This window comes from Pavona decussata, unplaced genomic scaffold, assembly GCF_977016875.1.
Source record: "Pavona decussata unplaced genomic scaffold, jaPavDecu1.1 SCAFFOLD_28, whole genome shotgun sequence".
In the NCBI taxonomy this organism is placed as follows: domain Eukaryota; kingdom Metazoa; phylum Cnidaria; class Anthozoa; order Scleractinia; family Agariciidae; genus Pavona; species Pavona decussata.
In genome coordinates, this window is record NW_028145451.1 from 2,195,771 (window position 1) to 2,222,500 (window position 26,730).

The 26,730-nt window shown below is 38.6% G+C and overlaps 2 protein-coding genes, 1 long non-coding RNA gene and 1 pseudogene across 4 annotated transcripts in view; 3 read left to right on the forward strand and 1 right to left on the reverse strand.

Annotated features, from left to right (window-relative positions):
• Positions 1-1,999: 1,999 nt before the first annotated feature.
• Positions 2,000-5,614, reverse strand: LOC146485074 (uncharacterized). The gene is made up of 2 exons (XM_085104079.1): positions 5,358-5,614; positions 2,000-5,292 (listed from the first exon to the last, which is right to left on the reverse strand). The coding sequence occupies exon 2, from the start codon at positions 2,575-2,577 to the stop codon at positions 2,221-2,223; it is 357 nt and encodes a 118-aa protein (XP_084960205.1). The 5' UTR covers positions 2,578-5,292; positions 5,358-5,614; the 3' UTR covers positions 2,000-2,220.
• LOC146485075 (uncharacterized) lies at positions 5,414-7,520 on the forward strand (annotated as a pseudogene).
• A 1,931-nt stretch (positions 7,521-9,451) lies between these two features.
• Positions 9,452-26,730, forward strand: part of LOC146485076 (mucin-like protein) — a 32,160-nt gene continuing 14,881 nt past the window's right edge. The window contains exons 1-11 of one of the 2 annotated variants that reach the window (XM_085104032.1): positions 9,452-9,561; positions 12,956-13,102; positions 13,157-13,555; positions 14,918-15,078; positions 15,431-15,820; positions 16,827-16,927; positions 17,697-17,798; positions 19,041-19,621; positions 25,541-25,762; positions 26,119-26,451; positions 26,559-26,730. The exon at positions 26,559-26,730 is cut by the window's right edge and continues 83 nt beyond it. In XM_085104032.1, coding sequence (XP_084960158.1) covers positions 9,513-9,561; positions 12,956-13,102; positions 13,157-13,555; positions 14,918-15,078; positions 15,431-15,820; positions 16,827-16,927; positions 17,697-17,798; positions 19,041-19,621; positions 25,541-25,762; positions 26,119-26,451; positions 26,559-26,730 — 2,657 coding nt within the window. In that variant the 5' untranslated portion in view covers positions 9,452-9,512. Of the gene's footprint in view, positions 9,562-12,955; positions 13,556-14,917; positions 15,079-15,430; positions 15,821-16,826; positions 16,928-17,696; positions 17,799-19,040; positions 19,622-25,540; positions 25,763-26,118; positions 26,452-26,558 lie in introns of both variants that reach the window. The other variant, XM_085104031.1, reaches the window with a different exon arrangement.
• On the forward strand, positions 19,658-21,697 carry LOC146485077 (uncharacterized). Its single transcript, XR_014863499.1, has 2 exons — positions 19,658-20,088; positions 20,991-21,697. It is a non-coding gene; the product is annotated as an uncharacterized LOC146485077 (long non-coding RNA).

The following is a 26,730-nucleotide window of genomic DNA, read 5'->3' on the forward strand; positions in this document are numbered from 1 at the left end:
ATTTGTTGTTGGAGAAAGTGTAAACAGTTGTAAACAGTTATGATGCTGGAAAGTTGTTATGCAGTTTTTGCAACCTCCATATTGAACTCTGTCAGGTTTCACTGTTTTCTTGCTCATGTTGAACTGGAAAAAGAATCTTTTGCTGCTTGGAATCAAGTTCCGGGGTCATGCAAAGGAATAAGCAAAACAACAACCGGCTACATGGATGAACTTTCTAACCAGGAAAAAAAATACACTAAACAATACATACCTTCTCACATTCGTAAAACCGCAGCCTTACAAAGCTATTACAGATACCGGGACTGAAAACAGGGGAGGATGCTTTTGACTGTGACCGGCACCGAGTTGAAACATTTGGATTGGTTTCTGTGTTTTAGTCAAGATACGTACTTCAAAATAAGGTAAAAAATCTTTTCATTTTAGCTTTATATTTGTTTTCACTGCCGCGGACATGCGTGAAAACTTGTCGTCTACTAGTAGTTTTGTTTCACCTCTTCGGTTCTTGAGTTCTGCTGGAGGCATTTTGCGAATTATTAGCTTATTTTGATGTTAAAGTTGCTATTTTGATGTTGAGGAAATTTATCCTGCGAACTTGAAAAAAAAAACAAGAAAGAGTTTGAAAACAGATAAGAACGTGTTTACAGCTTTCTTGTCCTTTGGATGACCATAGAAATCAACAACTAATAAACGAATGAACACTAGTCTCAAGTCTTACGTGTAATACTTCTAGAAAGCAGTAAGCCAACAGCCGTCATAAACTTAAAAGAGAAATTCACTGCTGACCGATGCTGAAAAATTCGGCACTGATCTGTGACCGAAATCTGCTCAATTCGACAGCTTGTAGCTTGACTACGTAATTTCTGCCAATAAACTGAATTGTTTTTAACCTTTCGCTCGGTTATCCCTAACTTGTTTAACCATTACCTGTTTCACAGGCACTCGGCATTTTTTATGCTAAACTTTGGCCGGCTTATTACGTAAAATCATCCACTCGTAAAATAAGTTTACAAAATTTGGTGGAAGCGGCCGAATATATTCATGCCGGTGAGCGCGTAGAAAACGTTTGAGACGATGGCCTTGTCGTCCCCTCAAGGATTTACCACTGACCAATTTGAAATAAATGGTTGAAACTGACTTCTCGAATAAAATTTAAGTTTATATATATATCAGCATCGCGGAGAATATTTTATATTTGTACTGTAAGGTTTAATGTTTTCTACTCAGCTAGGAGAATTTCCTGGAGTTGTCCCCAATGGTTTAGTTTACAGCTGTAGTTTAGTAAGGTTAGACGGAGGAACTTAAACATGCACAGGGTAATAAAATGTTATTTTTACATTCAAAGTATTTTAAAACTATGTAATTTTGTCGAAACCGAACTGGACTTTCTCTTCCATTTTCCATATAAGGTAGTAGCCCCACGCAAATTTGCGTGTATCCGCGCGGGTTTATGACGTGAAGGGTGGCCCAATTTTTTCTAAAAATAGATTTTTTTGTTACAACACAAGGGGACGCGTGGACCCCACGCTTACGGTCTCCATCTCTGATTATGGCTCCTGCCAACCAATAACAGTCGGAGAACAATAGTAGGGAGAGATGATGAAGTGACGGTAATGATTATGAAAGGATAAAACTAGTAATGATCAAAGATAGGTTGCTTGCCAATTACACAAACCACCCGGATGGAAAGTTTCGGCAAAAATACGAAATGATTTAACTTGTCTTAATAGAAGATGGATAACATGCCGGCAAAATGTATGAGCACTGCCAGCTGTAAATCCCAAAAGGAGCAATAAAAATGCGTCACTTTGACCAGAATCCCATAATTTCAGAATTACTCCAAATGGAATACAGTAAAAACCCGCGTGTAAGAACCTAGAAAATTAAGAACCTCTTGGCAGAAATTTGCTACTTTAATACCCCAAAATATAAGAAAAAAAATTCTAACAGGTTCTTATATGCGGGGTTAAACTATTTTATTTATAATATTTTACCAAAAATGTTGTCTTTAGAGATCAAAAAATTGCACAGTGAAACTAAAAATGCACAATGTATGTTAAATGTGAACTGTTGTTATAAAACAATTCGGCTACAATTAAAAGAATGTATCATTTGTATGTAATCTTGGTCTTGGTTTAAGTGTTCCATGCCTGTATCATCTTGCAGCTCATTTTTATATAAACAACCAGTACAGAAGACACAAAGCCATTTCTTGTTGCAAGTTTAGATCTGGCATTTTCTGATATTTGAAATATCAAGATGACAAGTTGGTTCCCCTTTCTTTAGACTTGTTACCAGTTTCTCCAAGTAGTTTGAATTTCCTGTCAGTCTATAGTCCACTGGAATCTCAAGTCCTTTCCCTTCTCCTCTGTTGTACCGGACACCAATGCATTCAGCTTCAATATCCCCATAGTCAGCCAAAAATCTACTAAAAATCTTGGAGAGCTCCCTTGGGACATGTCCAACTAATAGTTGAGCCTCATTTTTAACATCAATGGCATATTTGTCGTGAGCATTGCTGTCTTCTCTTTCACAAGCTAGCACCTCTCCAATGGTTACAGAAGCATCCACTCGCCCCATGTAACGGAATCCGGAATCCGGAATCCAGAGAAATTTTCATGTCGGAATCCGGAATCCAGGACATTTTTTATGTTGGAATCCGGAATCCAGTGAGCTGGAATCCAGAATCCACTAAAGTTTTGGAATCCGGAATCTACTTGTGTCGGAATCCACTTGTGTCGAATTGTTTTGCTAGATTCTTCTATTTTTCTACCCAGTCACCTTTTAGCGGTCCACCTCTGACTCTTCTACACTTGCGATACTCGAAACACGTGTTCGAACTTGTCCACGCAGGACACAGCCCTCCCCGGGGGGGGGGGGGGATATTTTCTTCATGACGTCAGCTTCAAAGCACATGCGACAAAAAAAGATGCTCGAAGATTCGCTCGTTGACGCTTTCGAGTGCTTGCATCGGAAGGTTTTTTTAAGTGTATCAAGTCGAATCAAGTGGTTTTTAACTTCACTTCGGTTATGGGAAAGTACAAATCAAAGGAAGACAGGTACGTTTACAGAAGTTTAGCTTTAAGATATTTCGAGATATTGTTTATATGATTGATTGAGGCTCTAATAAGAAATACGTGTCGGATAAGTGAAGACAAAAAGAATCCGAAAAGAAAATCTGTCCTCAAATCGAAATTAAAGTGACTCTCGAGTCTGATTCTTGAGAGTATTTATTAAAACAGAGCAAAAAGTAGTTGAAGCCGAAATTAGAAGCAAAATGAAACTTCAGAAGCTTGAATGACTTGTTGATACTTGAATTTCTCGACATTTCTGCAGAAGAAACTTTGTTGACCTTAAGAAAAACCCGAGGGAACAGTTTTCTGTAGTTTTGTGGCTCCATTTTTCATTTTGATCCGTTGATATACGACTTTAAATCAGAAAAGTGAATCGTCGAAAAGGCAGATTAATTAAAAACTATTTCATTTTTATGGGCTTTTCGTTTTATTGTTTTTCTCGATGCATGTTTTCTTTCTTAAGAGTCCAAAAACTCAAGTGCTAAGCGATCTAAGGTCTTTGACATACTCAGAAAAACTATGGTCGGTAAAACTCAAGAAGCCCCCAAATCGGAAAAACAACCGTGAAATTGTCAATTGGTGCTGTTCCTTCGGTCGTGCGGATATTCGGTTGTGTCTGTTCACTTTGCCTTGTGCCCTCGGGACATCTTGTCTGTCTGGACATCCACTGCCCGGGTGATATGGTTGTGCACATGCGTACGGTATTGGCCATACCACGGGGATGGTACGTGTGTCTCAGTGCTGATAAGCGTTGGTTACAATTTATTTTGAGCACACAGGTCTGTAAGTGATCCCATCCCCATACGCATTGCCGTGGGAGAACTGTTTTGCGGTTCCCAACCAACAGCTACCACTTACCTACGGTGGAGCTGGCGCTTAAAGGAGTGCTGTGCACTCGCCTCGGCAGTAAAGGGTCTCGATGCGCGGGTTTACTCCCGCTTCTTGACCCGACGGCTATGCCATGCTGATGAGCCCCAATAAGGGCGAAACAGCTGTCCATGGCTGCCACTGCCCGGGTGATATGGTTGTGCACATGCGTACGGTATTGGCCATACCACAGGGATGGTACGTGTGTCTCAGTGCTGATAAGTGTTGATTAAATGTTCTATGTGGTTCCGGCTTTGTGGTCATTCTTCTTTCCGTTTGTCTGTCTCTTCCGTGCTTTCGTATGGATTACACCTTCTCCGCCAGTTCTGCTGGTGGCACGGCTTACTCAAAATCCTATTATGGGCTCATACATAAAATTTAACCGATAAAATTTACCAATTAAAAGCTGTACTCAAACATTACGAAGAAGTTCCTTCATGTTTTAATACCCGTGGCTGTCTTGCTACAGAGAAAGACTTCTTCTTTCTCCGATCTGACACAAAAATCTTTGGTAGCGACAATTATACAAGTCTCATGCACGGGATGGAAGAGGTAAATCGCCCTCCTTATGCCTAGGTTTTGTGAGTTTTGATTAGGGACATAAGCGGAAGCGAAAGCATACGATTTTAAGTCATTGAAAACAGGCCCGAAATACACACGTAAGCATGATGCTTTGAACAGCCACCTTTTTAATAAATGCATGTGACAGTTTACGCGAAAGAGACCAAGAAGGATTGTTATATTATTAGATGTAATAGTCCTTTCTGGTTATGCTTTGCATATGTGGTTTTCCCTAGCATAAGATGAACATAATCATAATAGGAAGCATAACAAAAAGAGAAATTTTGGATTTTTATAAGCTTTTATACTTTTGCTTATATGCCCGCTTTGACAATGACATAACGATGTTATGCATATACTTGTGCATATTTCGCTAGTGAAACGAACCAGGCTTTAATATAATAAACAACCATTCGCAACCATGCTTAATGAAAGACTCAAAAGCAAAACCCTTTCAAAAAGCGCCGCTCATCATGATCTTTACTGTAACGCTCAAGTGGACGATGAGTAGAACTTTTTAAATTTAGTTAACGCACTTCCTAAGAATCAAATGACAAAAGCTTTCTCATTTTTGTGACGTGCATTAATTTCTAAGAGAAATCATTTTCCTAATAAACTAAGGGAACGAACGTTTAGATTTATAGCTTGAGCATCATTTGAACTTTCCATTGATGCCACTGATTTATGTAGAAAGTTACGTAATATATTGTAACTAAGTTTGGACATTAGCCGTCAATATTTGTTGTTCGGTATTTGTTGATCATGTAAACGGTATAGGAATTGCCAGTAAATTCTAGATGTGACGTTGTTCGATATTTTTTGATTATGTAAATGGTATATAGGAATTGCCACAATGACGTTTTCGAAATGTTTTGTTCTATGAGAGGGTATCGGTGTTTTTTCCTAACGGAATAATGACTTATTGTTCCACTACAATATGGGATAAAGGTATGTGTTTTGTTTAAATTGTTACACTAGAGCTGAAAATACGAGTAGAACCAAGGACGCCGTAATCTGGATTCCAAATTATTGGAGTCCGGAATCCAGAGGGTTGGAATCCAGAATCCAGAGGCTTGGAATCCGGAATCCAGTGAATCCAGAGGGATGGAATCCGGAATCCAATACCCCTGAGGATTCCGTTACATGGGGCGAATCCACAAAATAAGTATGATAGCCACGAACACTAGACTTTATAAATACTTCATACTCTTCTCCCATAGTTTGATGAACAAAATAAGAATAGAACTTTCGACTTAAGTCACAAAAATGGAAGGAATTATGCTTGATTTACGCAGCTGTAGCTTAAGTTCAAGCCAAGTTCGGGCCACATCGACAGACAGATTTGCAAGGCGTTCCTTGTTGTTTTCCACAAAATGACCGCTGACACACTAACTACATTGGCATGCCACCTCACATTGGTTTACATGTGCGAGATTTCTCAAACTTTAACAGTAAAAAGGCAAAGTGAATAGAACTTTATTCGACTGTGGCTTTAAGAAAGAAGTGGAATTAAAGAATGGAAAGCTGTATTATGTCACTGCAACCTTACCAAAAGCTGTCCAGAAGCAAACTTATGACTTTAAGTGTGGAATTTGCAGTCAGATATTCTTTCGTAGACAGCATTTGGAGATGCACATCAAGTTTAAACATCCTGCTAAAGCTGACTTGCAAAATGGTCATTCTGTTGGCCAGAGTGGGAGTTCAGCCGCTTCAACTTCCCACAACAGCTTTGTTGATTTACAGCTATTTCAATTAACGTTGCATGAAGCTAAAAGACAAGACCGAAAGTTTACGTGGGATTTTTATGAATAAATTCATTAACATCCGGTCATGCCTGGAGAAAACAATAGGTTGTAATTAGCAGTACAATGACCTGCACGTGCAGGGATGATTTTGATAAAATTATTTATAAAAAATAATCCCACAAAACATTGCGGTCTTGTCTTTTAGCTTGATTTTAATCCGACAACGTTAATTGAAATAGCTGTATGTTTGCAAGGAAATAGTCAGCCAGAAGAGAGAATTACACTCGATAAGCAGAAGAAAGGCACCGAGAACCGGCGTGAAAGTAGCAAGCGAAAGTCTTACACAGTAGAGTTCAAGGAACAAACCCTTGACTTATTGGACTCTCTCGCCAATTCAAAGAATAAGTGGAAAAAAGTGGCTGTTGAAAAGCAAGTGAGTAAATGCCTGGTTGTGAAGTGGAACAAAGCAAGGGAATCAATTTTAGCAGAAATCTCTAAAAACAAACACAAGAGAAATGCAGGCAGTGTAAGAGAAGCAAGATGCAGGAGACAAATGGTTGGCAAGAAAGCCCAGAAAAGTGAGAAATACCCTTTGACTGTTAACCTTCTCATCACTGAATTTAAGCTGAGGCGAGTAAAGGGCAGCAAAATATCTAAGCTTTGGATTAAGACTAAAATGAAAAGAAAAATAGAGAGCTGTTATGGGAAAGAACAAGCAGATAAATTTAAGGCAAGCAACAATTGGTTTCAAAGGTTTAAACGCAGACACAACATTTCCTTGAGAAGAAGAACAAACAAAAAGAAGAATGCAGCTAATGATGGCAGAGAAACAATACAAAGGTTTCATTGAGACCTAAGGAAGGCAGTACAGTCCAAACGAAGAAGGGACACGTCGTTTGTTGCAGATCAAACATATGGTCGGTGGCTCCCAAAGAATAGACTAAATGTTGACCAGGTCCCATTGCCATTTGTTGTGGAACAGGATCAGACATATGAATTTGAGGGAAACAAGCAAGTCTGGATCTCCCAACCAGGATCGGGCCTAGACAAGAGGCAAACGACCCTCCAGCTATGCATTAAGGCAGAGGGAGAGCAAACAGTCAAACCTGCCATAATTTTCAGGGGAAAAGGAAATGTATTAAGTGCTGAACAAGAGAAATATGATGCAGATGTGCATGTTAACTTTCAGTCTAATGCATGGATGGATGCTGAGGTCAACTTGAAGTGGACAAAACATACTTTGAAGGATGGACTTAAGGATGATTTTAATACCTAGACAAGAGGCAAGCGACCCTCCAGCTATGCATTCAGGCAGAGGGAGAGCAAACAGTCAAACCTGCCATAATTTTCAGGGGAAAAGAAAATGTATTAAGTGCTGAACAAGAGAAATATGATGCAGATGTGCATGTTAACTTTCAGTCTAATGCATGGATGGATGCTGTGGTCAACTTGAAGTGGACAAAACATACTTTGAAGGATGGACTTAAGGATGATTTTAATACTGAGAAAGTGTTGTTTGCCAGATACGCGTCCCAAGATCCATTCATTAGTTGATTGTCCCATACAATCTCGACTCCAATCTGTATTAGGAGTGCCTTTTTTCTTCGTCGAACGCAATTATTGTTATTCGATATAGTCACATTACGATATTAGGGATTAAAGAAACCGCGACCCCATCGCCAACAAAAACGACGCAAAATTTTAATTCGTGTTACCTGTACTACTTCGCGATTATTCCAATTCGTTTAACTTGTATAATGTGGCCGAACTATCCAGTAACGGAACAGGTGGGAAAGGCGTTCAAGTTGAGACAGAGAATGAAAAATTTACCTTCATGTGCCTCACGTTCTCCACAGAACCTTGGATTTAGTCATTTCACGTTGTTGTTTGACCGAGTACGGCGAACAATGTACCAAAATTTATAACCCACGTGCAGGGCCTTTGTTTTTCTCATTAAATCTTCTTGTTTTGTTTTGTTCAATACTTCGGTATTGGTAGGCACCGTCCTTAAGTACATGGAAAGTTCGGCGTTTGAATCAGTTGAGAACGGCTGTTTCAATTTGGAACCGCTCAGCCGTTCTTCCCGCCTGGCTAAGCCGGGAATTTCGGCTTTGGAACGGCTTTGATTCAGACGTCGAATTTTTTATGAGCCGAAACTAATGCATAAATTATTATAACGTATTTAGAATAAAATAAAAAATAAAAAAAAACTCTGGCATTTTGATTGGTTTTGCTTCAAGTAAATTAAGTTCGGCTAATTAAGTTCGGCGTCTGAATCGAAAGGCGCGATTTTCGTGATTTGGGCCCACCTTAATTTGAATGAAGTTCGGCTCATGAAAAGTTCGGCGTCTGAACTGGGCCTAACTTCCCTATCAGTCCATATGTCCAAAGTATAATTTGAATACCAAAGACTGTTGTTTAGAGACAATACTTGAGATTAATTATAAATTAGGAAAGTTTTTTTAATCCGGACCCTGTAGAAATCTCTCTCAGTGATAGCACCGTGATAAGGAAGAAGAAAGCCCGTGCCGAATACTGCACCCAAAATTCCAAATAAAGATAACAAATTTGAAGAAAGTCACCGAAAGCGTATAAAACAACCGTACATTGCGGGTATCGCAATTGAACTGACATCAGGAACAAGACGTTGGAAACCAACCTCACATAATTCAAGTACTGCTTTCAGTCATGATAAATCACGTGAACCCTCTGTTGATCGACTAACGCGTTCAAAGTTTGTTTCGGTCGTGCGTCTGAAATTTAAATAAAATTAGTTTTTTTCTGTTCTAGCCGGTCTACGATTTTGATCACGAAAAGTCAGTTCAAATTTACGATTATTGCAATTGAACTGACATCAGCAACAAGACGTTGGAAACCAACCTCACATAATTCAAGTTCTGGATAATTCAGACCAATGGTAAGGTACATCATTTATGTCTCTTGCTGCTTTCAGTCATGATAAATCACGTGAAATCTCTGTTGATCGACTAACGCGTTCAAAGTTTAACTCGGTCGTGCGTCTGAAATAAAAAAAAAAAAAGTTTTCTGCTGTTTTAACCGGTCTACGATTATGATTAATGAAAGGTCAGTTCAACTTTAGCGACTTTCTATCTATCAACTTTTTATCTATTGTTTTCAACAACAATTCACAAGAGCACTCCCACAGTTAATAGAAGTTAATATAACTTATGCAAAATTGATCCAGCACTTGTTAGAAAAAGGCTAGACGCCGCGCTGCACTTAAAGTTAATGGCCCGCTGATAACAACATGATGTTGACTGGTAGGACTGTGTTGCTACTCTCTGCTGTTTTGCTGGGTAAGATATATTTCCTCTTTATGGGTTCTAATAAGAGCGACGGCATTACGTTGTATCCTTTTCGCGGTATTTTTAATGAAAACTGATTTTCATTGCGTTTACTCTCAAGGAAAAGTTTTGCGGAAACAGGAGCGTTTTGGTGGGTGGATTCGTTTAGCTGATTACACACAAAACATGAAAGTCCTAAGATACCTTACGAATCCTGAAACTTATGAATCACGAATACAAGGTGGCATGCATAATAGATGGAACATGTTTAGGCAGGAACTCTGAAATGAACTTATACTCCCATTTAAATCGCTAACGGGTTTCCTTAAATAGCAGAATTGAATTGCAGGTTTTGTAACAATACTGAGAAATACTGTGCTTCGTATTATTAGCACCTTTGATTTATACCTGTTTGTTACAGTGTTGCAAACGTCCTTAAATGCAGTGATGGAGACTGCTGCCCTTATCTCAACACCAAAAAAAAAACGCTATTACGTAATTAGGTAAAACGTTGCTGAATATTGCTGAAACAGAAGAACTGATTTCGAACTTGAGTTCGAAACGTAAAAGATCAGTCTCTCTGGTTATAACGAGTACGCAGTCTGGTTCGACGTAACACAGATCCAGCGAACGCATTTCTTGACGTGATGAAAATCACCAACCTTAAAACATGCGTGTCTAGGAGTATGGCGTCTCAAACCCACTCCGCTCCGAAAAGGAAATCTATGTTCAAAATAACTGCATAGATAGATATGTTTACCTACAATTACCTTACAGCTGATACTAGGTGGACTTGCGTAATTTACGTTGTAAAAGTATAGCTCTTAAATTAGAATATTGATAATACTCTCATTTTTGTGAATTATCACGATATGTTCGTGGCTAGTTAGTGACGCGGCGTTTTGTCTCGGCCAAGAGACTCTTCAGAGACGACCTTCAGAATTTATAGGCGAACTCGTTGAGCATCATGCACAGTATTGGAAAAAATCAAAGAACACCACAGAAAAAGTATTGTTTAATTCTTTTCACTTGAGAGGTCATGGCAGTGATTTTTTGACTGCGCCATGTAGAAGTACAGTTCAGTAGGTTTGATTTGAGAAGCTACACTCAAGATTTCGCCGGCAGTTTCAACAGTCAGAATCATCTTGTACAGCATAATCAACAGCACTATAGAAATTACTGCTCAATAGCTTTAATTTTAGTGCCTACACTAAACATTTCGCCTACAGACTCAACAGTTATAACCAGGATGCACAGCAAACAAAAAGCCGCACCTCAGGAATGTGCTTGTTAGCAGGATTCTTTTTACAGCCGCAATAAGAATTTGGTCTACCGACCCTGACATTACATAGAAATTAATCGGTGAGGGTTGGCTCACAAAAACGGACAAAGAGTTCGTTCGACGAGTAAAGCATAAATATCTCAAACATTTTGAGGCTAGTATTTCTTTAACCAGTCCCTAGAAACCTCGGTGGTCTTTACCCGTCACTTATTCAAGACTGCTGTAACCAACTTGTTATAATTCTTTGAAAGAAACGAATTTGGTGGCTGTTTATGATAAAGTTCCTTGTCTAAGGGTTTCAAATTAACTCTCAGTTTTTCTGCATGCTTTTTTTTTCTTAGTTTTAGGAGACCCAAAATGTGAAACAAAATTCAAACAAAGCAAATTAATTAACCCTTCCTTTCTTTCCAGAATGTTCCTTAGCCTAATTGACAAACTCATTTAAAATAACTCATGTTAACATTACCGTAACGAAACGGTTAAGCGCCATCGACAAAACGGCGTCATGAGCTCTTGCCTGAAAATAATTTCGCAGTTTTGAAATTTTGTTTTCTCCGTAATCTATACACCAGATATTCGCTGTTCCTTACAAAGAAATACATGCATTACACCTCCTAACTGTTAACGTGTTTCGTAAGCAGAAGCTTAACACATGAAAAGACCTGTCTATGCCGGCCCTTGCTTGAGGGCGTCATTTCAGTCAAATGTATCAGGAATGCATACTTCATGCAGCATTTATAGCTATCTTATCACGATGACATTTAGTCTTTGATTAGCCTAACAATAAGAAGCGTAATACATGATAAGGTCCTGTTTGTAAGCCCTATGCTTGAGGGCATAATTTCAATGATATTTACGATGCAGTATGGGCGGTGAGCTGTCTTATCACGATGGCATTTAGTCTCTGATTATACTAACAACCTCGTGATAAGGTCCTGTTTATAATCCCTACGCTTGAGGGCATAATTTCAGTCATACTTATTATGCATTTACTTCAATGCTGTATAGCATTGACTGCTGAGCTTTTATAACTATCTATCACGATGACATTAGGTCTCTGATTATCCTAAGAAACCCCATAAAGAACAGAACCTATAAATTGAATTCTACGGATTTAAATTGAGAATATTAACTCAAGTAAGACAGTAAACAGATTTTTTTCAACGCTGCAATTTTCCTCACAACTTAGGTTTATGTCTTTTGTGAAGGAAAAAGAAATTTCTTCAATTTGTTGTATGTTTTGGTTGTCGGTCACCTCTCTTAACCCGGTACAATTTGTTGGCAAGGAGATAAAGTAAAAACAAGGCAAAACAAGGGATAAAATTGAATTTACGATAAGAGTGTTAAAAATAGTTTGCCGTTTTGGACGGCAGTAAACAGGAAATTATTAAAAACGTCGGCGTAATACCAAAAACTATGATTTTGAATTTTGAGTTGTTCCTTTTTTCCCCTTTTGTCAACAACGGAAAAGAAATGAGCAAGAGATGACAATTTTCATTAGAATTTCGAGGAGTTAGCTCTCAGCAGTAAGTAGCAAGACGATTACCGTCCTGTGCGAGAACCCCTCTCAGTGACATCTTAGGTGACGGTACTCGCTAATGTATTGTTTGCATCAAAGGTACGTGTAAAAGTTGACTGTTAGATATGCCTCAGAGAAAAATTAGCTAGTTTATTCGTTGAAGATGCTTGTCGATGAAAACGTAGTTTTTGCTGTTTTTGAGAGTTTTTTTTTTTCTTGCTTGAAAATCTTGCAGCAATTAAAGATCTTTCGACTAATTTTATTTTTTTCCAAATAGCTGCTTGCCTTTTTTGCCATAAAAAACTGAGCATCTCAATGTAAATGCTCTATTCACGAAATCGTCAGTACATTTTAAGACATAACTCAGCAAAAAAAAAATTGTTATTCGTAAGAAATATCCTAAAAACTATTCCTACTCCTGGAATCAGCGACACGAAGGCTTACCTGTCAATGCATGACGGCGAAAAGGCTCCATTGCTCTTGTCGCTACACATCAACTAAAAAAAATGTAAAAACTTTTATGATATACGTAAAAGTTGGTCCTTTAATTTGGTAATACTAAACTTGTATTATATGGACATTTAACTCAATGATTATTTCTTAAGTTTGCCCCGCAGTCAGCCAGAGCGGTGGTGGTGTTCCAGATATAGGTGTGTCTTCAAGTTTCTCCACGTCCTGCCTCAGCACCCCTGCTTCAGGTACCACAAGTGTGTCTCCGAGTGTCTCCGTGTCCCTCAGTACCACTGCTTCAGGTTCCACAAGTGCGTCTCCGAGTGTCTCCATGTCCCTCAGTACCACTACTTCAGGTTCCACAAGTGTGTCTCCATGTGTCTCCACATCCCTCAGCACAAGTACCTCAAGTTCCACAACTGTATCTGCAGATTTGTCGACATCCCCAAGCCCAACCGCTTCAGCATTCATGAATGTTTCTACAACTACCTCTCCAACTACCTCCATGTCCATCAGCACAAGTAACTCACTTTTCACAAATGAGTCTTTAAGAGTCTCGACGTCCCTCAAAAACAGCGCTTCAATTTCCACAAATATGACAGCAAGCCAGTCCAACAATGGTACGGCAGGTACCCCCTTTGCGAAAAACATATCGACGAGTCAGTCGGTTTCAACCAGCGCAAGTGTTTCCTTGTCTATCAGCCCATCTAAAAGCAGTTCTTCATCGATAAGCCAAAGAGCGTCTTCATCAATCGGTGAGTGTCACTCTTACCATTTGTACAGTAGGGGTATCGAATGGTCTTTGCGAGCATGCAAGCAGTGTGTGTATTTTTGCGAGCACGAACAATTGTCAAATATTTCTTGCAAGCAGCGAGCACTTTAGAAAATACAGATGGCGAGCAGCGAGCACTTTAGAAAAATACAGATGGCGAGCAGCGAGCACTTTGTAAATTTTCTGCTAGCCGGAATCTCTCTTTTATTAATAGGATACTTTGTTTTGCGCCAGAACAAAAGGTGCAAACCAAGGGCGGTTCAACCAGCCCCAGCATCTTACAGCCAATTGTGCCCTGCTCAGTGATGTCAAATTTCGTCACGTAGCTTCACGTGAGTCAGTCAGGGTGAAGAACTTCAAGAGCTCTCAAGGCGATCTACTAGATACAAAGCCCGCGATCTAAAGTTTTTTTTTATTACATATCGTTTATTATATTTATAAAAAAAACTACAAAGCAGGATTAAAGAAATTTCCAGCAATCAAGCACATGTTAACGACTGAATGCGAGCATGCGAGCAGTTGCAAACATTTTGCGAGCACAAGCAAGCGAGCACCCGTGTAATTTTTGCGAGCAATTCGAGCAAAGGCCAAATTTTGCGAGCACTTTTAAATTGAATGGGACCATTCGATACCCCTTACAGTGTCATTGCTAACTCTTTTTCTTCTTCTCCTTTTAATTTTTTTTCTTATAAACCTCACACTTTTTTAAGCCTCACACTCATTCAGTTAAGGCGGCTATTTATATTTTTTCCCAGAGTGGCAACTCAAGGCATTGCTTGATATTTAACAAGACGATGATTATCTAAAGTGCTATAATAAATTCGTTTCCGTGCTTGTTTGCGTGTGAGTTCGAGTTCAAACCTGAGCCTGTGCGCTATTTCTTCAAGGAATCCATTACATTAAGACTAAAGCGAACTGTCGTATCGGACTATCGTAGATGTAGTTTCCCAGTGGTATTTTCCGCAGCTAACATCCGAAAATTATATAAAAGCGTTGACGATTACCTTTAGTTAACTAAGGAAATATCAACTTTATACATCATTCTTATCAATGGCGCTACAGAGTGTTTAACACATTTTGATTCAGTTAAAGGTTTTCCTGGCTTTTCTACTAAAAACTGCGCGTTCACCACCTAATTTCCGAACTTTATTGATACACCTATTCTTGTAAATAGTTTAAACATTAGCAATTTCTGTTTACTTTTTAATTACGTATAATTATTCCTTAGATGTTTTCAATAATTAAGTAGTCACATAGTAATAAAGTAATTGACAGATTGATTGATTCATTTTTTTTTTCTTTCTCTCTCTTTTTCTTCTTCCATCTTTTCAAAATTTCTTTTAAGCCCTTCAAAATGAGAATAACATGTATCCTTACGGCTCGAAACAAGGTGATAACGAGTTTGGTCTCAACGACTCGCCATATTACTACTATGGTCACTGTCTGGAAATCAAAACAGACCGCTTTGGATTTCCATTCTTCGGAGAGAGGCATTACAAATTACATGTAAGTATGTTCCTTTATGTAAGGAGTGTTAGGCGGCCGTCTTTAAAATAAATACTCCCGATGTGACTTTTTCTATGTACTGCCAGTTCACTGGATGCCAGGCAATGACCAGTCCTTTGCTTTCGGTTGCGTTGACCTGATGAACGTTACATTATAACCAAGTTGTATATGGATACATCCCGGAATAACTATTAGTGCAGGGCGGAGTTGGCTATGCATTGAGTAAAGAAACGATGAGCTTGTTAAAACTGTCGTATCCTATATAGTGAGCACCTTACGATAAACATTTTTTATATTTCATCGCCTTTTATTAAAAATAGGTTAACTAACACGTACACGTTTTATTTTGTAGATCTGTCGCAATGGAAAAATCCAACTAAATTACGAATGGAGCTGGTGGTGGCCACAAAAGTTTGGTGTTTATCGGTGGTTTAGCAATATGGCGATTATCGCGCCGTTTTGGGGACAGACGGATGAGTATCTGTCGTTTAAAGCCAATCACTCAAAAGTCTATTATCACGTGTATAAACAAATCAGAGAGGGCACCATTCAAAGCCAAACCAGTGAAGTCCTGACCATGGCCTCGCAGCATGTTCAACGCTATGACAGCAGTGGGAAGTTTTCCAACTTTGAAGCCACTTGGGTTCTTGTTGTCACGTGGGAGAACCTCTGTCCCTATGTCTATTATCCATATTGGTACTACTGGTACAACTATGAAATCCCTCGTCTGAACTGCCCCGGGGTAAGACATTTACATCACTTTGGAAAGGAAAAAAGTAACACATACACGTATAGTCAATTTGTGTAATTTTTTCATGACATTTTTAATTAATAGCATAGCTCGGTAAAAGTCGCGCGCGCGGAGCACCATGGGTAGGAACATGTGGTAACCCATCAGTGCGAGAAATTTTGGTTTAGGTTATGACATCACCGTCCTTCCGTAGGTACGTACGACCTCCCTTCCATGTAAGCCAGTGTGAAATGCCACACTCAATTTAACCCTGTGCTGAAAGGTTTAAACTAGTTTCCATATCTCAAACTAACCTTTCTTCTTCTAAATTTTCATACAGGAAGTATACATCACACTAAGCTACTTTTTTGAGTTACAAAAAGAAGTGACCTCAAGAAGAGTCGTCGACGACCAAGTGGGAATCTTACCACTAAACCACCGACTACTCGCTGCCAGATACTTCAATTTTTTGGCTAGATATCCTAACCCCTAATATAAATGCTAACCGCAAGCTACCGCGAAGCTAAATCAAGCTAACTGGAGAGCTATTTAGGATAAATGGAATGTTATTTACGCTAACCAGCGTGTTATTTTGGGCTAACCTTATGTAATTGTAAGTGAATGTCCAAGGTCAGTTTGAGATATGGACAAGCGTGCTGACCATGTTTTCAAACTGCATTTTTTCTGAGGGAAGGTGCATGGCCAACTGCTTCTTAGAAAACGGACATTTTGAAGAAAGCTAATTTCTGACTTGTTGAATATGTCGACAAACGGGGAAAGAATAGAAGTAGTGAGAAAAAGAAAACGAGAAAGCAGGCCACGCATAAGCAAAGTTCAACGTGGAAGAGAGTGACTATGTGCATGAGCAAACAGGCAAAATGTCGAACAACGGAAGAAAGAGTAAGAGAAAGCACGAGAAAAGAGACGAAATTGTCATGAAGAAATTTAATGAAAAGGTAAATTTCAGTTGTTACTTTATTGACAAAAATATAATTTTGAATCTGTTTCTTTTTTGCAGGTCAATACGTTTCAAGCCGTCATCATAACAAATGGGCTCAACACATTTTTGATGTACAATTATCCCAAAGGAGGAATTCAGTGGGTCGTTCCAGCAATTCCGTGAGTCTTTTAGGGAAGTGATCAAAACTACCATACTCGAACAGGACCCGCCAAACCATAAAATAGATGGTGGCCTCTGCCTGCACTGATGGTGTTTTTAATGCGTGGCCAACCCTCTATCCAGCAGTAAAAAATGACAATGAGATTCAAAGCCTCACTTATCCCGTTTATCTAGCAATGCAAAACGTTAGCGAAAAAATAGCAAACAAGAAAACTGACCAACGTAGAGTAACAAAAATTTCTCGCCAAATACCTAACTAGTCCCTAGGTATCCTATGACAAGCGACCCTCTACATCAATGACGTCACAATATTGATTTCCGACTTACTCGTTCCCATGAAACTATTCTAGTTTTTAATTGATGCGGATTATGTAGTCTGTCAGGATTTTCAAGCAAATCTTTACCTGCAAATAGGCGGGGTTTTTTCATGACGTATTAAGGCTGGTTTCCATATGATCGCGGATCGCAGATCGCAGATCGCAATAAGGTCTGCGATCGTCTGCGATCATATGGAGACTACTTCTGCGATCGTCTGCGATCCTGCGATCGCGATCGCAGACGATCGCAGAAGATAGAACCATGTTCTATCTAAAGGCTGGTTTCCATATGATCGCAGACGATCGCAGACCTTATTGCGATCTGCGATCCGCGATCATATGGAAACCAGCCTTTAGACAGACGTTCCAAGGTGAAGTCATAGTTTTGCAACTGCTTTTACGTCGCTGAGTTAGCTGGAAAATCCTCACATTCGCTATCTTTTTGATACAGGAGTGACTCCTATTACTATTACTACTGGTCTAGTTGGTACGGTCTTCCTGTTGGCGGTTGGAATGCAGGAGACGATGAGAAGAACTATCTAAACATGAAAGGGTGAGATTAATGAGTTGGCTATTTTTTGTTTTGTTTTGTTGCTAATAATAACAACAACAACAACGACAACAACAACAACAATAATAATAATAATAATAATAATAATTCATTTTAGGTCGTAAACGTAGGAAGTGATTGCTCAATCTTCCAAACCAGAGGCTCATTTTTAAAATGCTCGACAAAAACAAAGAGCAAAGTATGAACTATACACGTAAAATCAAGCTAAACCTAATTCATATAGCTAATCACTTGAACCTTCAAGGGAAAAGGACATAAGCAAGAGTTACAAATACACCCTTTAAATTTAGCTATATAATTTAGCTATGTAATTAATATATTTATGAAAAGGTGTAATGGACTTACTGGGTCAGTTATTAACAGACTGTTTAGACGGTTTTAACAAAACCACGTTCCACGTTAAAAATGCTTTGTTTATTTTGGAAATGCACATAGCTACCCAAAGCTAGTTTACAGGCATTGCGCTCAGAAATAAAGGGTAACTAATAATAATCAAATCGAACATAACATGTTAAAAATCCCAACTGGCTGGAGGCAAACCAGCTGGCTATTTACAAGCGTGGCCGAGGCGGGATTTGAACCCGGGACCTCCGGATTTCAAGTCCGGCGCCCCTACTTCTGGGCCACGCCACCTCCATGACGACCGAGACCTAAGTTAAGACGCTGTTTTATTAACAGGCCCACTATGTTTTACTGAATTTGAAAAATTTGTCCATACAGTACTCATGCGAAACAATATATGAAAAAGAGTAATGTAATTAAGAACTACTAATGACCATTTCTTCTTCTTTCAAAGAGCTTAAATATGTCCCAGGTACAATTACATTTCATGGAAATGCCAGAGAATAGAGTTTGCATGTAACGTTATGGCGGCCATACTGGTGTACATGGAACTATAAGATTTTTTTCTCCGCTGGGAGTTACCTCCCATTTTTTATGCAAACTATATAATTGAAAAATGTTTCTTTTTTTTGTACACCAACATGACGGCAATGCAAACTACCTATAAGGTCTATTTTAATAAAGTCTTTTTATTGCTGACACAAAGTTTACAATAGGAAAACACCTAACTACAAAGAAAAAAAATAACGCTGATAGCTTAATTACATTACTATCCTAAACTACAAAAGTTTAAAAGACACCTGATAAAAAACGTTCCCTCAAAGCGTTCAGAATTCACTTTCATGACAGATTCACGATTTTATTTCTGTTTGTCTCTTTTAGTTCGGGTACTTTGCTTGGAATGTTAAACCTTGACGAAAAGAAAGGAAATACTGAGTTGACAGGGAGATATTTTTGGAGGATAGAGAATAGTGATGTTGTAGGCTCCCTGGAGAAGTGCTTCGAATGGGCTTTTCTTCAAGAATTCGTGAACTTTCCTTCTCTGTATGACCAGTACTTGCGATGGGATTGGCGTATGGCGTGTCCTTGTACGGAATGGCAGGCGTGGTTGGATTGGGGAAGATTCCGCTGGGACTGGTATTCCTGGCCCGATTACTGCTATGAGTCAAGACGCTCCAAGTTTATATATTATTACAGTCCTTTTATAGGGAATATACACTTTAGAATCACACAAACATGTTGCTACTCCTCAGATTGGCAAAACTGGGGTGCCCTTAAGTATGGAGCGCCTGACGGAGGTCGTCTTAAAGTGGAAGCTTATTATTACCGACTGAATCACGTTCGAACGGTTTACCCAGACCCGCAAGCCTATAAACATTGCTGTGTTGACATACCTTTTTGTGATTTGTTTTATAATTATCGTCCATCTGATGACTGCAGTCTTTACAGACCTCCTCGTAGGCGTAAGTTCTGGTTTTATTTGTTTACAGCCTGACTGACTAACTCATTGACGGACCGACTGAGATGGACAGACTAACTGATAATCTCGTACCCCGATCTCAGTCGTCGGTTCGGGAATGTCGAAATGTGAGATCTGGTAAAGTTCGATACAACGCCATTTCTGGTTGGTTACCAGAATTAAGAATGCCTCATTCTAATCTGCTCTGTGATTGGCTCTTTCCTTCTGTCTCAGTTCGGGGAAGAAACAAAAACACGGAAAAGTTTTCGCTCCGATTAAGATTGTCATGCGACGTTTTAATACATACATGCCCTTTGTGTGGGGAGAGAACAGTGAGAAATTGTTTTTTCAGAAGACAACAGCGACTTTAGCCGAAAAGAGTTTGCAGTAACGTTCAAACGGCCTTGCCAAATTACACAAGTTTTCAACACGATGGATATAAGCTTGCTTACTTTTGGGGATAAAATGGAGGTAGGTCATATATTTTTTTTTTGGTATTTCTTGACAAAAAATGATTTTTTTTAAATGATTATTTATTTAGTAAACGCAAATTTATTTCCCCAAAATACTTTACCTTGAGTTCCTGAACACAAGCCCGTCGCATTTGCTAGCATATTTTCAGTTTTTGTCTTCTGCTAAAAGACTATTTTCCTTCTATAAATTGAACTGGACTTTGAGTAAGAGACTTCATAATATAATATTAGTCCTTTCAGAGCAGTGTGCTTATTCCTTCAAGATCCATACAACATCTCTCATAGGACTTTTGAGAAATTGATAGAGTGTCCACACAATATTATTATTCATCAATATCCCTCCCACCCCTCAGCTAAGAGAAATGAAAAATGTCCGACTTATGATCGCCAAAATAATAGTAATGAAACCCGTACTACAACAGAGAACACCTTGTCTGAACCGATTAGGGCTCTTTATGTAAGTGTAGTTAGTTTAATTTTATCCCCTCTCTCCCACCTGCTGAGTTAAAAAAAATTTGGATCCAAAATATAAAACTAGCCTTCCTCTAAAATAAAAATGGGGACATTGGTTTACATGTCTGCACCACCTAATGTTTTGCAGGTCTATGCTTGTGATAAGCTTTAGAAAAGAAGTAGTTTTAAAAGGAGGACATGCCTCTTTGGATTTGACATCACTTATAGTTTTTAGAATCTTTTTGCCATTGTTCTTTTCTTCAAGATGGGGGAATTTCTCCATTATTTTATCATTAGTATGGAGTCCTTGAAGTACTAAACACACTTCATTTACTACTTCCATTGTTAATCCTTAGCACATTCTCTGATACAAATAGTTATCACTGGCCTCAGTTTCTCCTTTATTTCTTGTTAACTCTGCCTTAATTTCTTCCAACTGATTTCTAGGGAGAAGCAAGTTCCTAAAGTTCCTATCAGTGATGTGAATATCTTCAAGGGCTAAAACAGCTGGACACAGCTCAACACATAATTAAGAGCAATGACAGCCATTTCGGACAACAGATATCACAACAGCTGCATTTCTCACACAAAAGCCAAAACCAAAGTGGTTATAAGCAAAAATTTTCCCCTGCACAGATTTCTGGGGTATTTACACTAATCTGTCATGGTGGGTTGCATTTCTTCAATATTTGCACCAATATGATTGTTGTTAAAGTAAAGTTTTGCTGTAGCAGGCTTCCCATCTCTTCCACTTTCTTGGAAAAAACTTTCCATAGTTTGCGGAAGACCAAAATGAATAAATTATTATCCTTCCAACACAATGAGAATCAAACCCCATTCCCAAAGATTGTGGCAAATAATATTCATTGTCAGTCTGTAAAGAATGAGACTGAGCCAAAAGTGCATTTTGAGGAATTTGGGGAGTAAGGTAGAACTGGTGATCCCCAAGCTTTCCACCCAAAAAGGCACCCCCAAATCCACACAGTACTAATGATGAGTAAATAATAGGCTGACAGGCTTAATTTTTGACATTGGTGGTGATAAGTTCATCTGCTATGGGCGAAAATATTTAATCAAACTGGTCAACATTACTTTGTGTTAAGATAGGAGGGCCTTTGTAGTACTCCATAAATCTTTCATATTCAAACTTTGTATGATTGTAGTTTGGTTGTTTTTCTGTTGCTGTTGTTGTCATGACAACAATCTTCGCTGTAGGGAATACTGAGGAAAGTGTTCCTCGTTTGCTGTACTCTGAAGTTGTGCCCCCTGAACAAAGATGCAATTAATTAAGAAAAAACTGTAGTCATTCACTAGGATGTTGTTATTCTTTCCATTAGAATAAGACAATATAATTACCAGAAAATGGATAATGAGAAGGCTGAATAAAAAGGGATTCTCAAGTAACTAAGCCCTTTTTGACGCATGGGGTGGTGGAAGGACGAAGCATAAAAGAAGCTGCGATAATCACCAACAATATGGCTCTGTATTTATTAGCTTTTGACCTTTAAGCCTCAGTGTCAACATACAGTTTCTCCTTACTGGTCTCTACATGTCCATTTTTCATAGTAGCATTATAGGGAGGCTGTTGAAATATCAAGAAATTTCACCACTGGTGATCTCATGACCTCTCCTTGATTGTGTATTGATAAATGTTAGGAGAAATTTTGATACTGATCACTACTGGGGCTTAAAGGTTCAAGGTTCACTGTTCTGATATTTTTTGTGTACTTGTGTGAAAAGTCCTTGAACATAATTTTGTGTTGCTGGTCTTAATATTAAGAAAAGTTAGGACCTTACATGGGTGCAAATATCAATACAAGAAAATTTTTTTTACTCAAGGAATTGGCATCAACAAGGAATTTTCATCCAAGACAGACACGGTTTTCAAAGTTTCTTTTCCCCACCACTTCTCTGCAGTGGGTTTGTGTCTGACAGTTTTATTAAATGTTGTTTCCTGGCTATGGAAGGCCATGGTTAAGGAATACTTAGGAATTCATGGTTACTGAAGATCAGCTTACTGTGAAAGCTGTTGTTTTGCTGCAGAAATGGGTGACAGTTCATTAGAACACACAGACATGCACAGGAAAACAAATAGTGGAAATATTTTTTTTTATTTGTTTTCTATTTATCTGCCATTTGCTACTTTTATGAGCCCAAAAGACCTTCACACCTTCCTATTATTATTGTTATTATTTTTTTTTTTGCTGAAATCAAGGATCCCATCAGAGGTGAGTGTCCAAGCACCAAGATAGCTGCTTTGGACATAAAGAACCTTGTATTATTCTTAGTGTATCATCCTCTATGCATGTACAAATAATGCATGCAATGCTCAGTACAACAATGATTATTTAAGCAGCTCATTGTGCCTTGCAAATCAAATGCAGATAATGACCTTTGTTCTTCATATCAAGAGTCAAATATTATTAGACTTGTGTATTATGTGGTTCTAATTTTCGAGTCTGTGGACTCCTATGTGTAAAATTATAACCTTTATTAACTTGTCATTAAAGAAGCAGTCGAGGGGGCATGTCCCCTAAACTTAACATAAATTTCAGGTGAAAATGTTTCAAGTGTTATGTGATAAAGGTGAATCAAGAACCACTGGAATGGAAAGCTCATCACTACCAAATAAAACTCTAATGGGAAACTCATAGGGACTTGCTCTGTTTGCTCACATGTTGCAAGTAACCAAACATTCTTCAGATCCCAAATCCAGATGTGGTACCTCCATTTCCCAAAAGAAATTCAAACTTCCATTTTTGAGAAGAAAAAAAACCCTTTAAAACAGCAAGGGTGTACTCGGTATTTTAATGTTGGACATAATTGGGCGCCTACCATTTACACGGACAGGTCTTTCTGGTTTGCTGGTATATAACCAAGACAGTAGCATGGTGTTAGGGCTAGGATGGTTCATGGTTCATTTATTGCACACTATTTACACAACATTAACATAGAAAGAAAAGTATTACAACAAATGATTACAAGATAAAAATAAATACAGTACAAATTATAAAATGTGTGTGGTGGTCAAAGTAGCAAAGGCTTTCTAGCTGACCACCACCTACTTTTAAGTGAACAAAGAAATGACACTGAGCTTTACTGAGTAATTAGAAAATGTACGAAATGTTTGTAGAGCCTAGGATGTACAAGAGAGAATTACATTTGTGTAAATTAAGGTATGTTCGAGATATACTGAACTGAGCAAGAAATCTAAACAGGACAAGCTTAATAAAAGAAGAACAAAACAATAAATAAAAACAAAAAAAAGCAAAAAAACAACATACAAACAAACAAACAACAACAACAAACAAAAAGAAAGGAAACGGACAACACATCATCAGCAGCAACAGCAGTGACAACAAAGATCAAAATATAAGCAGACATTATTATTATTATTATTATTATTATTATTATTATTATTATTATTATTATTATTATTTTTAACTCTATTATTATTATTAGATAGTTACATACTATTATATTTGATCATTAAACAGAACATATATTATTTGATTGACAAGAGATCAGGTGGGCCTTATAAAGTTTCTTAAACCTGTTAAAAGTTTTTGTTTTTTTCAATGCCATGGGGACAGTTTCCCATATGACAGAAGCAGAGTACTTAAAAGTAAATTTGCCTATGTTAGTTAACTTGTGGTCCGTGGAAATTAAGCTTGGCAGAATTTCTGGTGTTTAGGAGTGGACAGTTGTTGTAGGTAGGAGGAGGCCCTGTTTAGCTGGTTCATATAAAATTATATTATTACAGTGACCTTGAGTTGTGTCCTTTGGCCTGTAAAAGAAACCTGCCGCATTTACACAATCCATTTGGTTTGGAAATTTAAACCATTAACTTATGGAAGAAGGAGAATTTGTGTGACCAAATCAGCTGAAAGACTACAAAGAGAAGAAATAATTTTTACATATCACTGGTAGACCACAATTTCTGAAACTTTGCAAATGAAAATATGACATGAACCATTTGACTTTCCAATGCGAAATTTAACACCAAGATGCCAATCAGTAACTCTATTGTGCCTCATCTACAACAACGACCACAAAATTTTTCTCATAAAGCTTCGACAACAAAAACTCTCTGCACTGTCTGTTGCTACCTTTACCTTGGGGTGCACAAAAATTATGTGACATTTCCCTGCCTGTAAATTACAGTATCTTCAATACAGTTACCATCTAAGGCGAAAACTGGTACAGCTTACTCCGGTTGACTTAAGTCTTTTTAATTGATCGTCGATAAGCACGTTGATCTTGAGTGGAGAAAGCACAATTACGATGGATTTGTTCTTGGAACAGTTTTCATTACAAAGATGGTCTAGATGGTCACAAAGGGTAGGAACTAATCTTAGTAAAAACGTGATTTACGGCGCTTGTTGATTGCAATCTCTCCTGTTGCCTTTTTCGTTTTGGTTTAAGTTTCAAGTTTTGTTGTCCTCTCGACCGAAGAACGTTCCGAAGAGCACCCTCGAAAGCGAAAACCTCACCAGAAATGATCACAGTTACGAGCCGGCGGCCATTCAGCACGGTGGACAAAGGATGATGGGCAGGCCCGTATTCCGGGCCTCAAATCGAACTTTACCAGATCTCCCCTCCGCCTGACCGTGGGAGATCTGGGTACGAGATTAACTAACTGAGTGTTTGAATGGGTAGCTCTATGGAAAGTTGAAAGTGACAGCTGATGGAAAGAAAGGTCGATTGACTGACTGTCTGAATTGCCAGCTCAATGAATGACTAACCGAATGAATGGCTAAGAGCGGATGATAGAAAGAAGAATAGACTATCTGACTGGCTAGCCAAATTAATGGCTACCTAAGTGACTCTCCAGTTGACTGCCTGAATGACTGACATACTGACAACCTGTTTCGAATTTTTCCCTTTTCTTTTTCAACTAGCTCCAGAATAGTGGTAATAAGTTGACACAAAAAGATTCACAGAACAAGTCATTTTTCTTTTTATTCGTTTTTTTTTTCCTGCCGTTGTTACTCTAGGTTGGTTTTGGGGTGATCCTCATTTCAAAACTTTGGATGGTGGGAACTACACGTTCAATGGCCTCGGCGAGTATGTGATGGTCGATGCACAAAACGGAACATTCCAGCTGCAGGCCAGGACAAGCCATGCGCAGGGAAATTCAACAACTGCTACTATTTTTGCAGCCGGAGCCGCTAAAGAAGAAAACACGAGCACTGTTGAAGTCAGAGTAAAGAAAGGAGGTGAGGGAGGATTTGGGTGTGGCTACACAAGAATTGGCTAATATCCATGAGATCGCGATCTGACTAAATGAAGATGACTTTTTATCTCATCATTATGATGATAACAGGTTAATAATTGTCTTTCAAACGCAGCTACATATTGCTTTAAGCTTAACAAAAGGCGGTGCTTGATATAAAATTGTAAGATCTCCAAAAAGAAAATATCGACCAATTACCTAAAACTTTACAAATGACTTAATTTCTTCTGGCAGAACACACTTGTAAACCTCGTCTCCTTCTTCACCTTGCTGGACTGAATGATGGCCTAGTTAGATATGCTGTTGGTCTGATCGTTTGTTTTCTATTGTTTGGTCTAGGTGGCATCAGCATTTTGATTGACCAAGAAAATTACAACGGTTACAACAACCTAACAAACCAAAGTGTAAGCGTTGGAAGAAACCTCTCAATTTCGAAACCGGAGGAAAACTGTTTGGAGGTTTCTTTCCCGTCAACAACGTCAGTCAAATTTTGCGAGAAAATAGAAATGCTGTCCTTCGTAGTAACTCCCGGCGACGATTATAAAAATACCACGAAAGGGTTGTTAGGAACGTGGAATGATAACCCGGATGACGACTTCACATTGCCTGATGGGAGAGTGCTGCCATCACCTTTAACGCTCAGAGAAATTCACTTTTGGTTTGGTGTTAAGTGTGAGTACAGTATTTGTATTTAATCATCTCTTCGGTCTGCCAGTAGGCTGGTTAACTTAATTTACAACACAAAATTCTTTATTCTCACTGCTATGAATTTGTTTCAGGGCAAATCAATCAATCACAGTCCTTGTTCAAGTATGCTCAAAATGAAAGCGTGGCTACTTTTTCTAAGCCTGATTTTGAGCCCATGTTTGCTGATAATATCACGTGGCATAACGACAGTCTAAGGCTAGCTGCTGAAAAACTGTGTGGAGAGGATTATGAGTGCTTGTTTGA

Excerpts from the sequence above, each read along its gene's own strand:
- LOC146485074 (XM_085104079.1), bottom strand. The coding sequence starts at position 2,577 with ATGGGGCGAGTGGATGCTTCTGTAACCATTGGAGAGGTGCTAGCTTGT.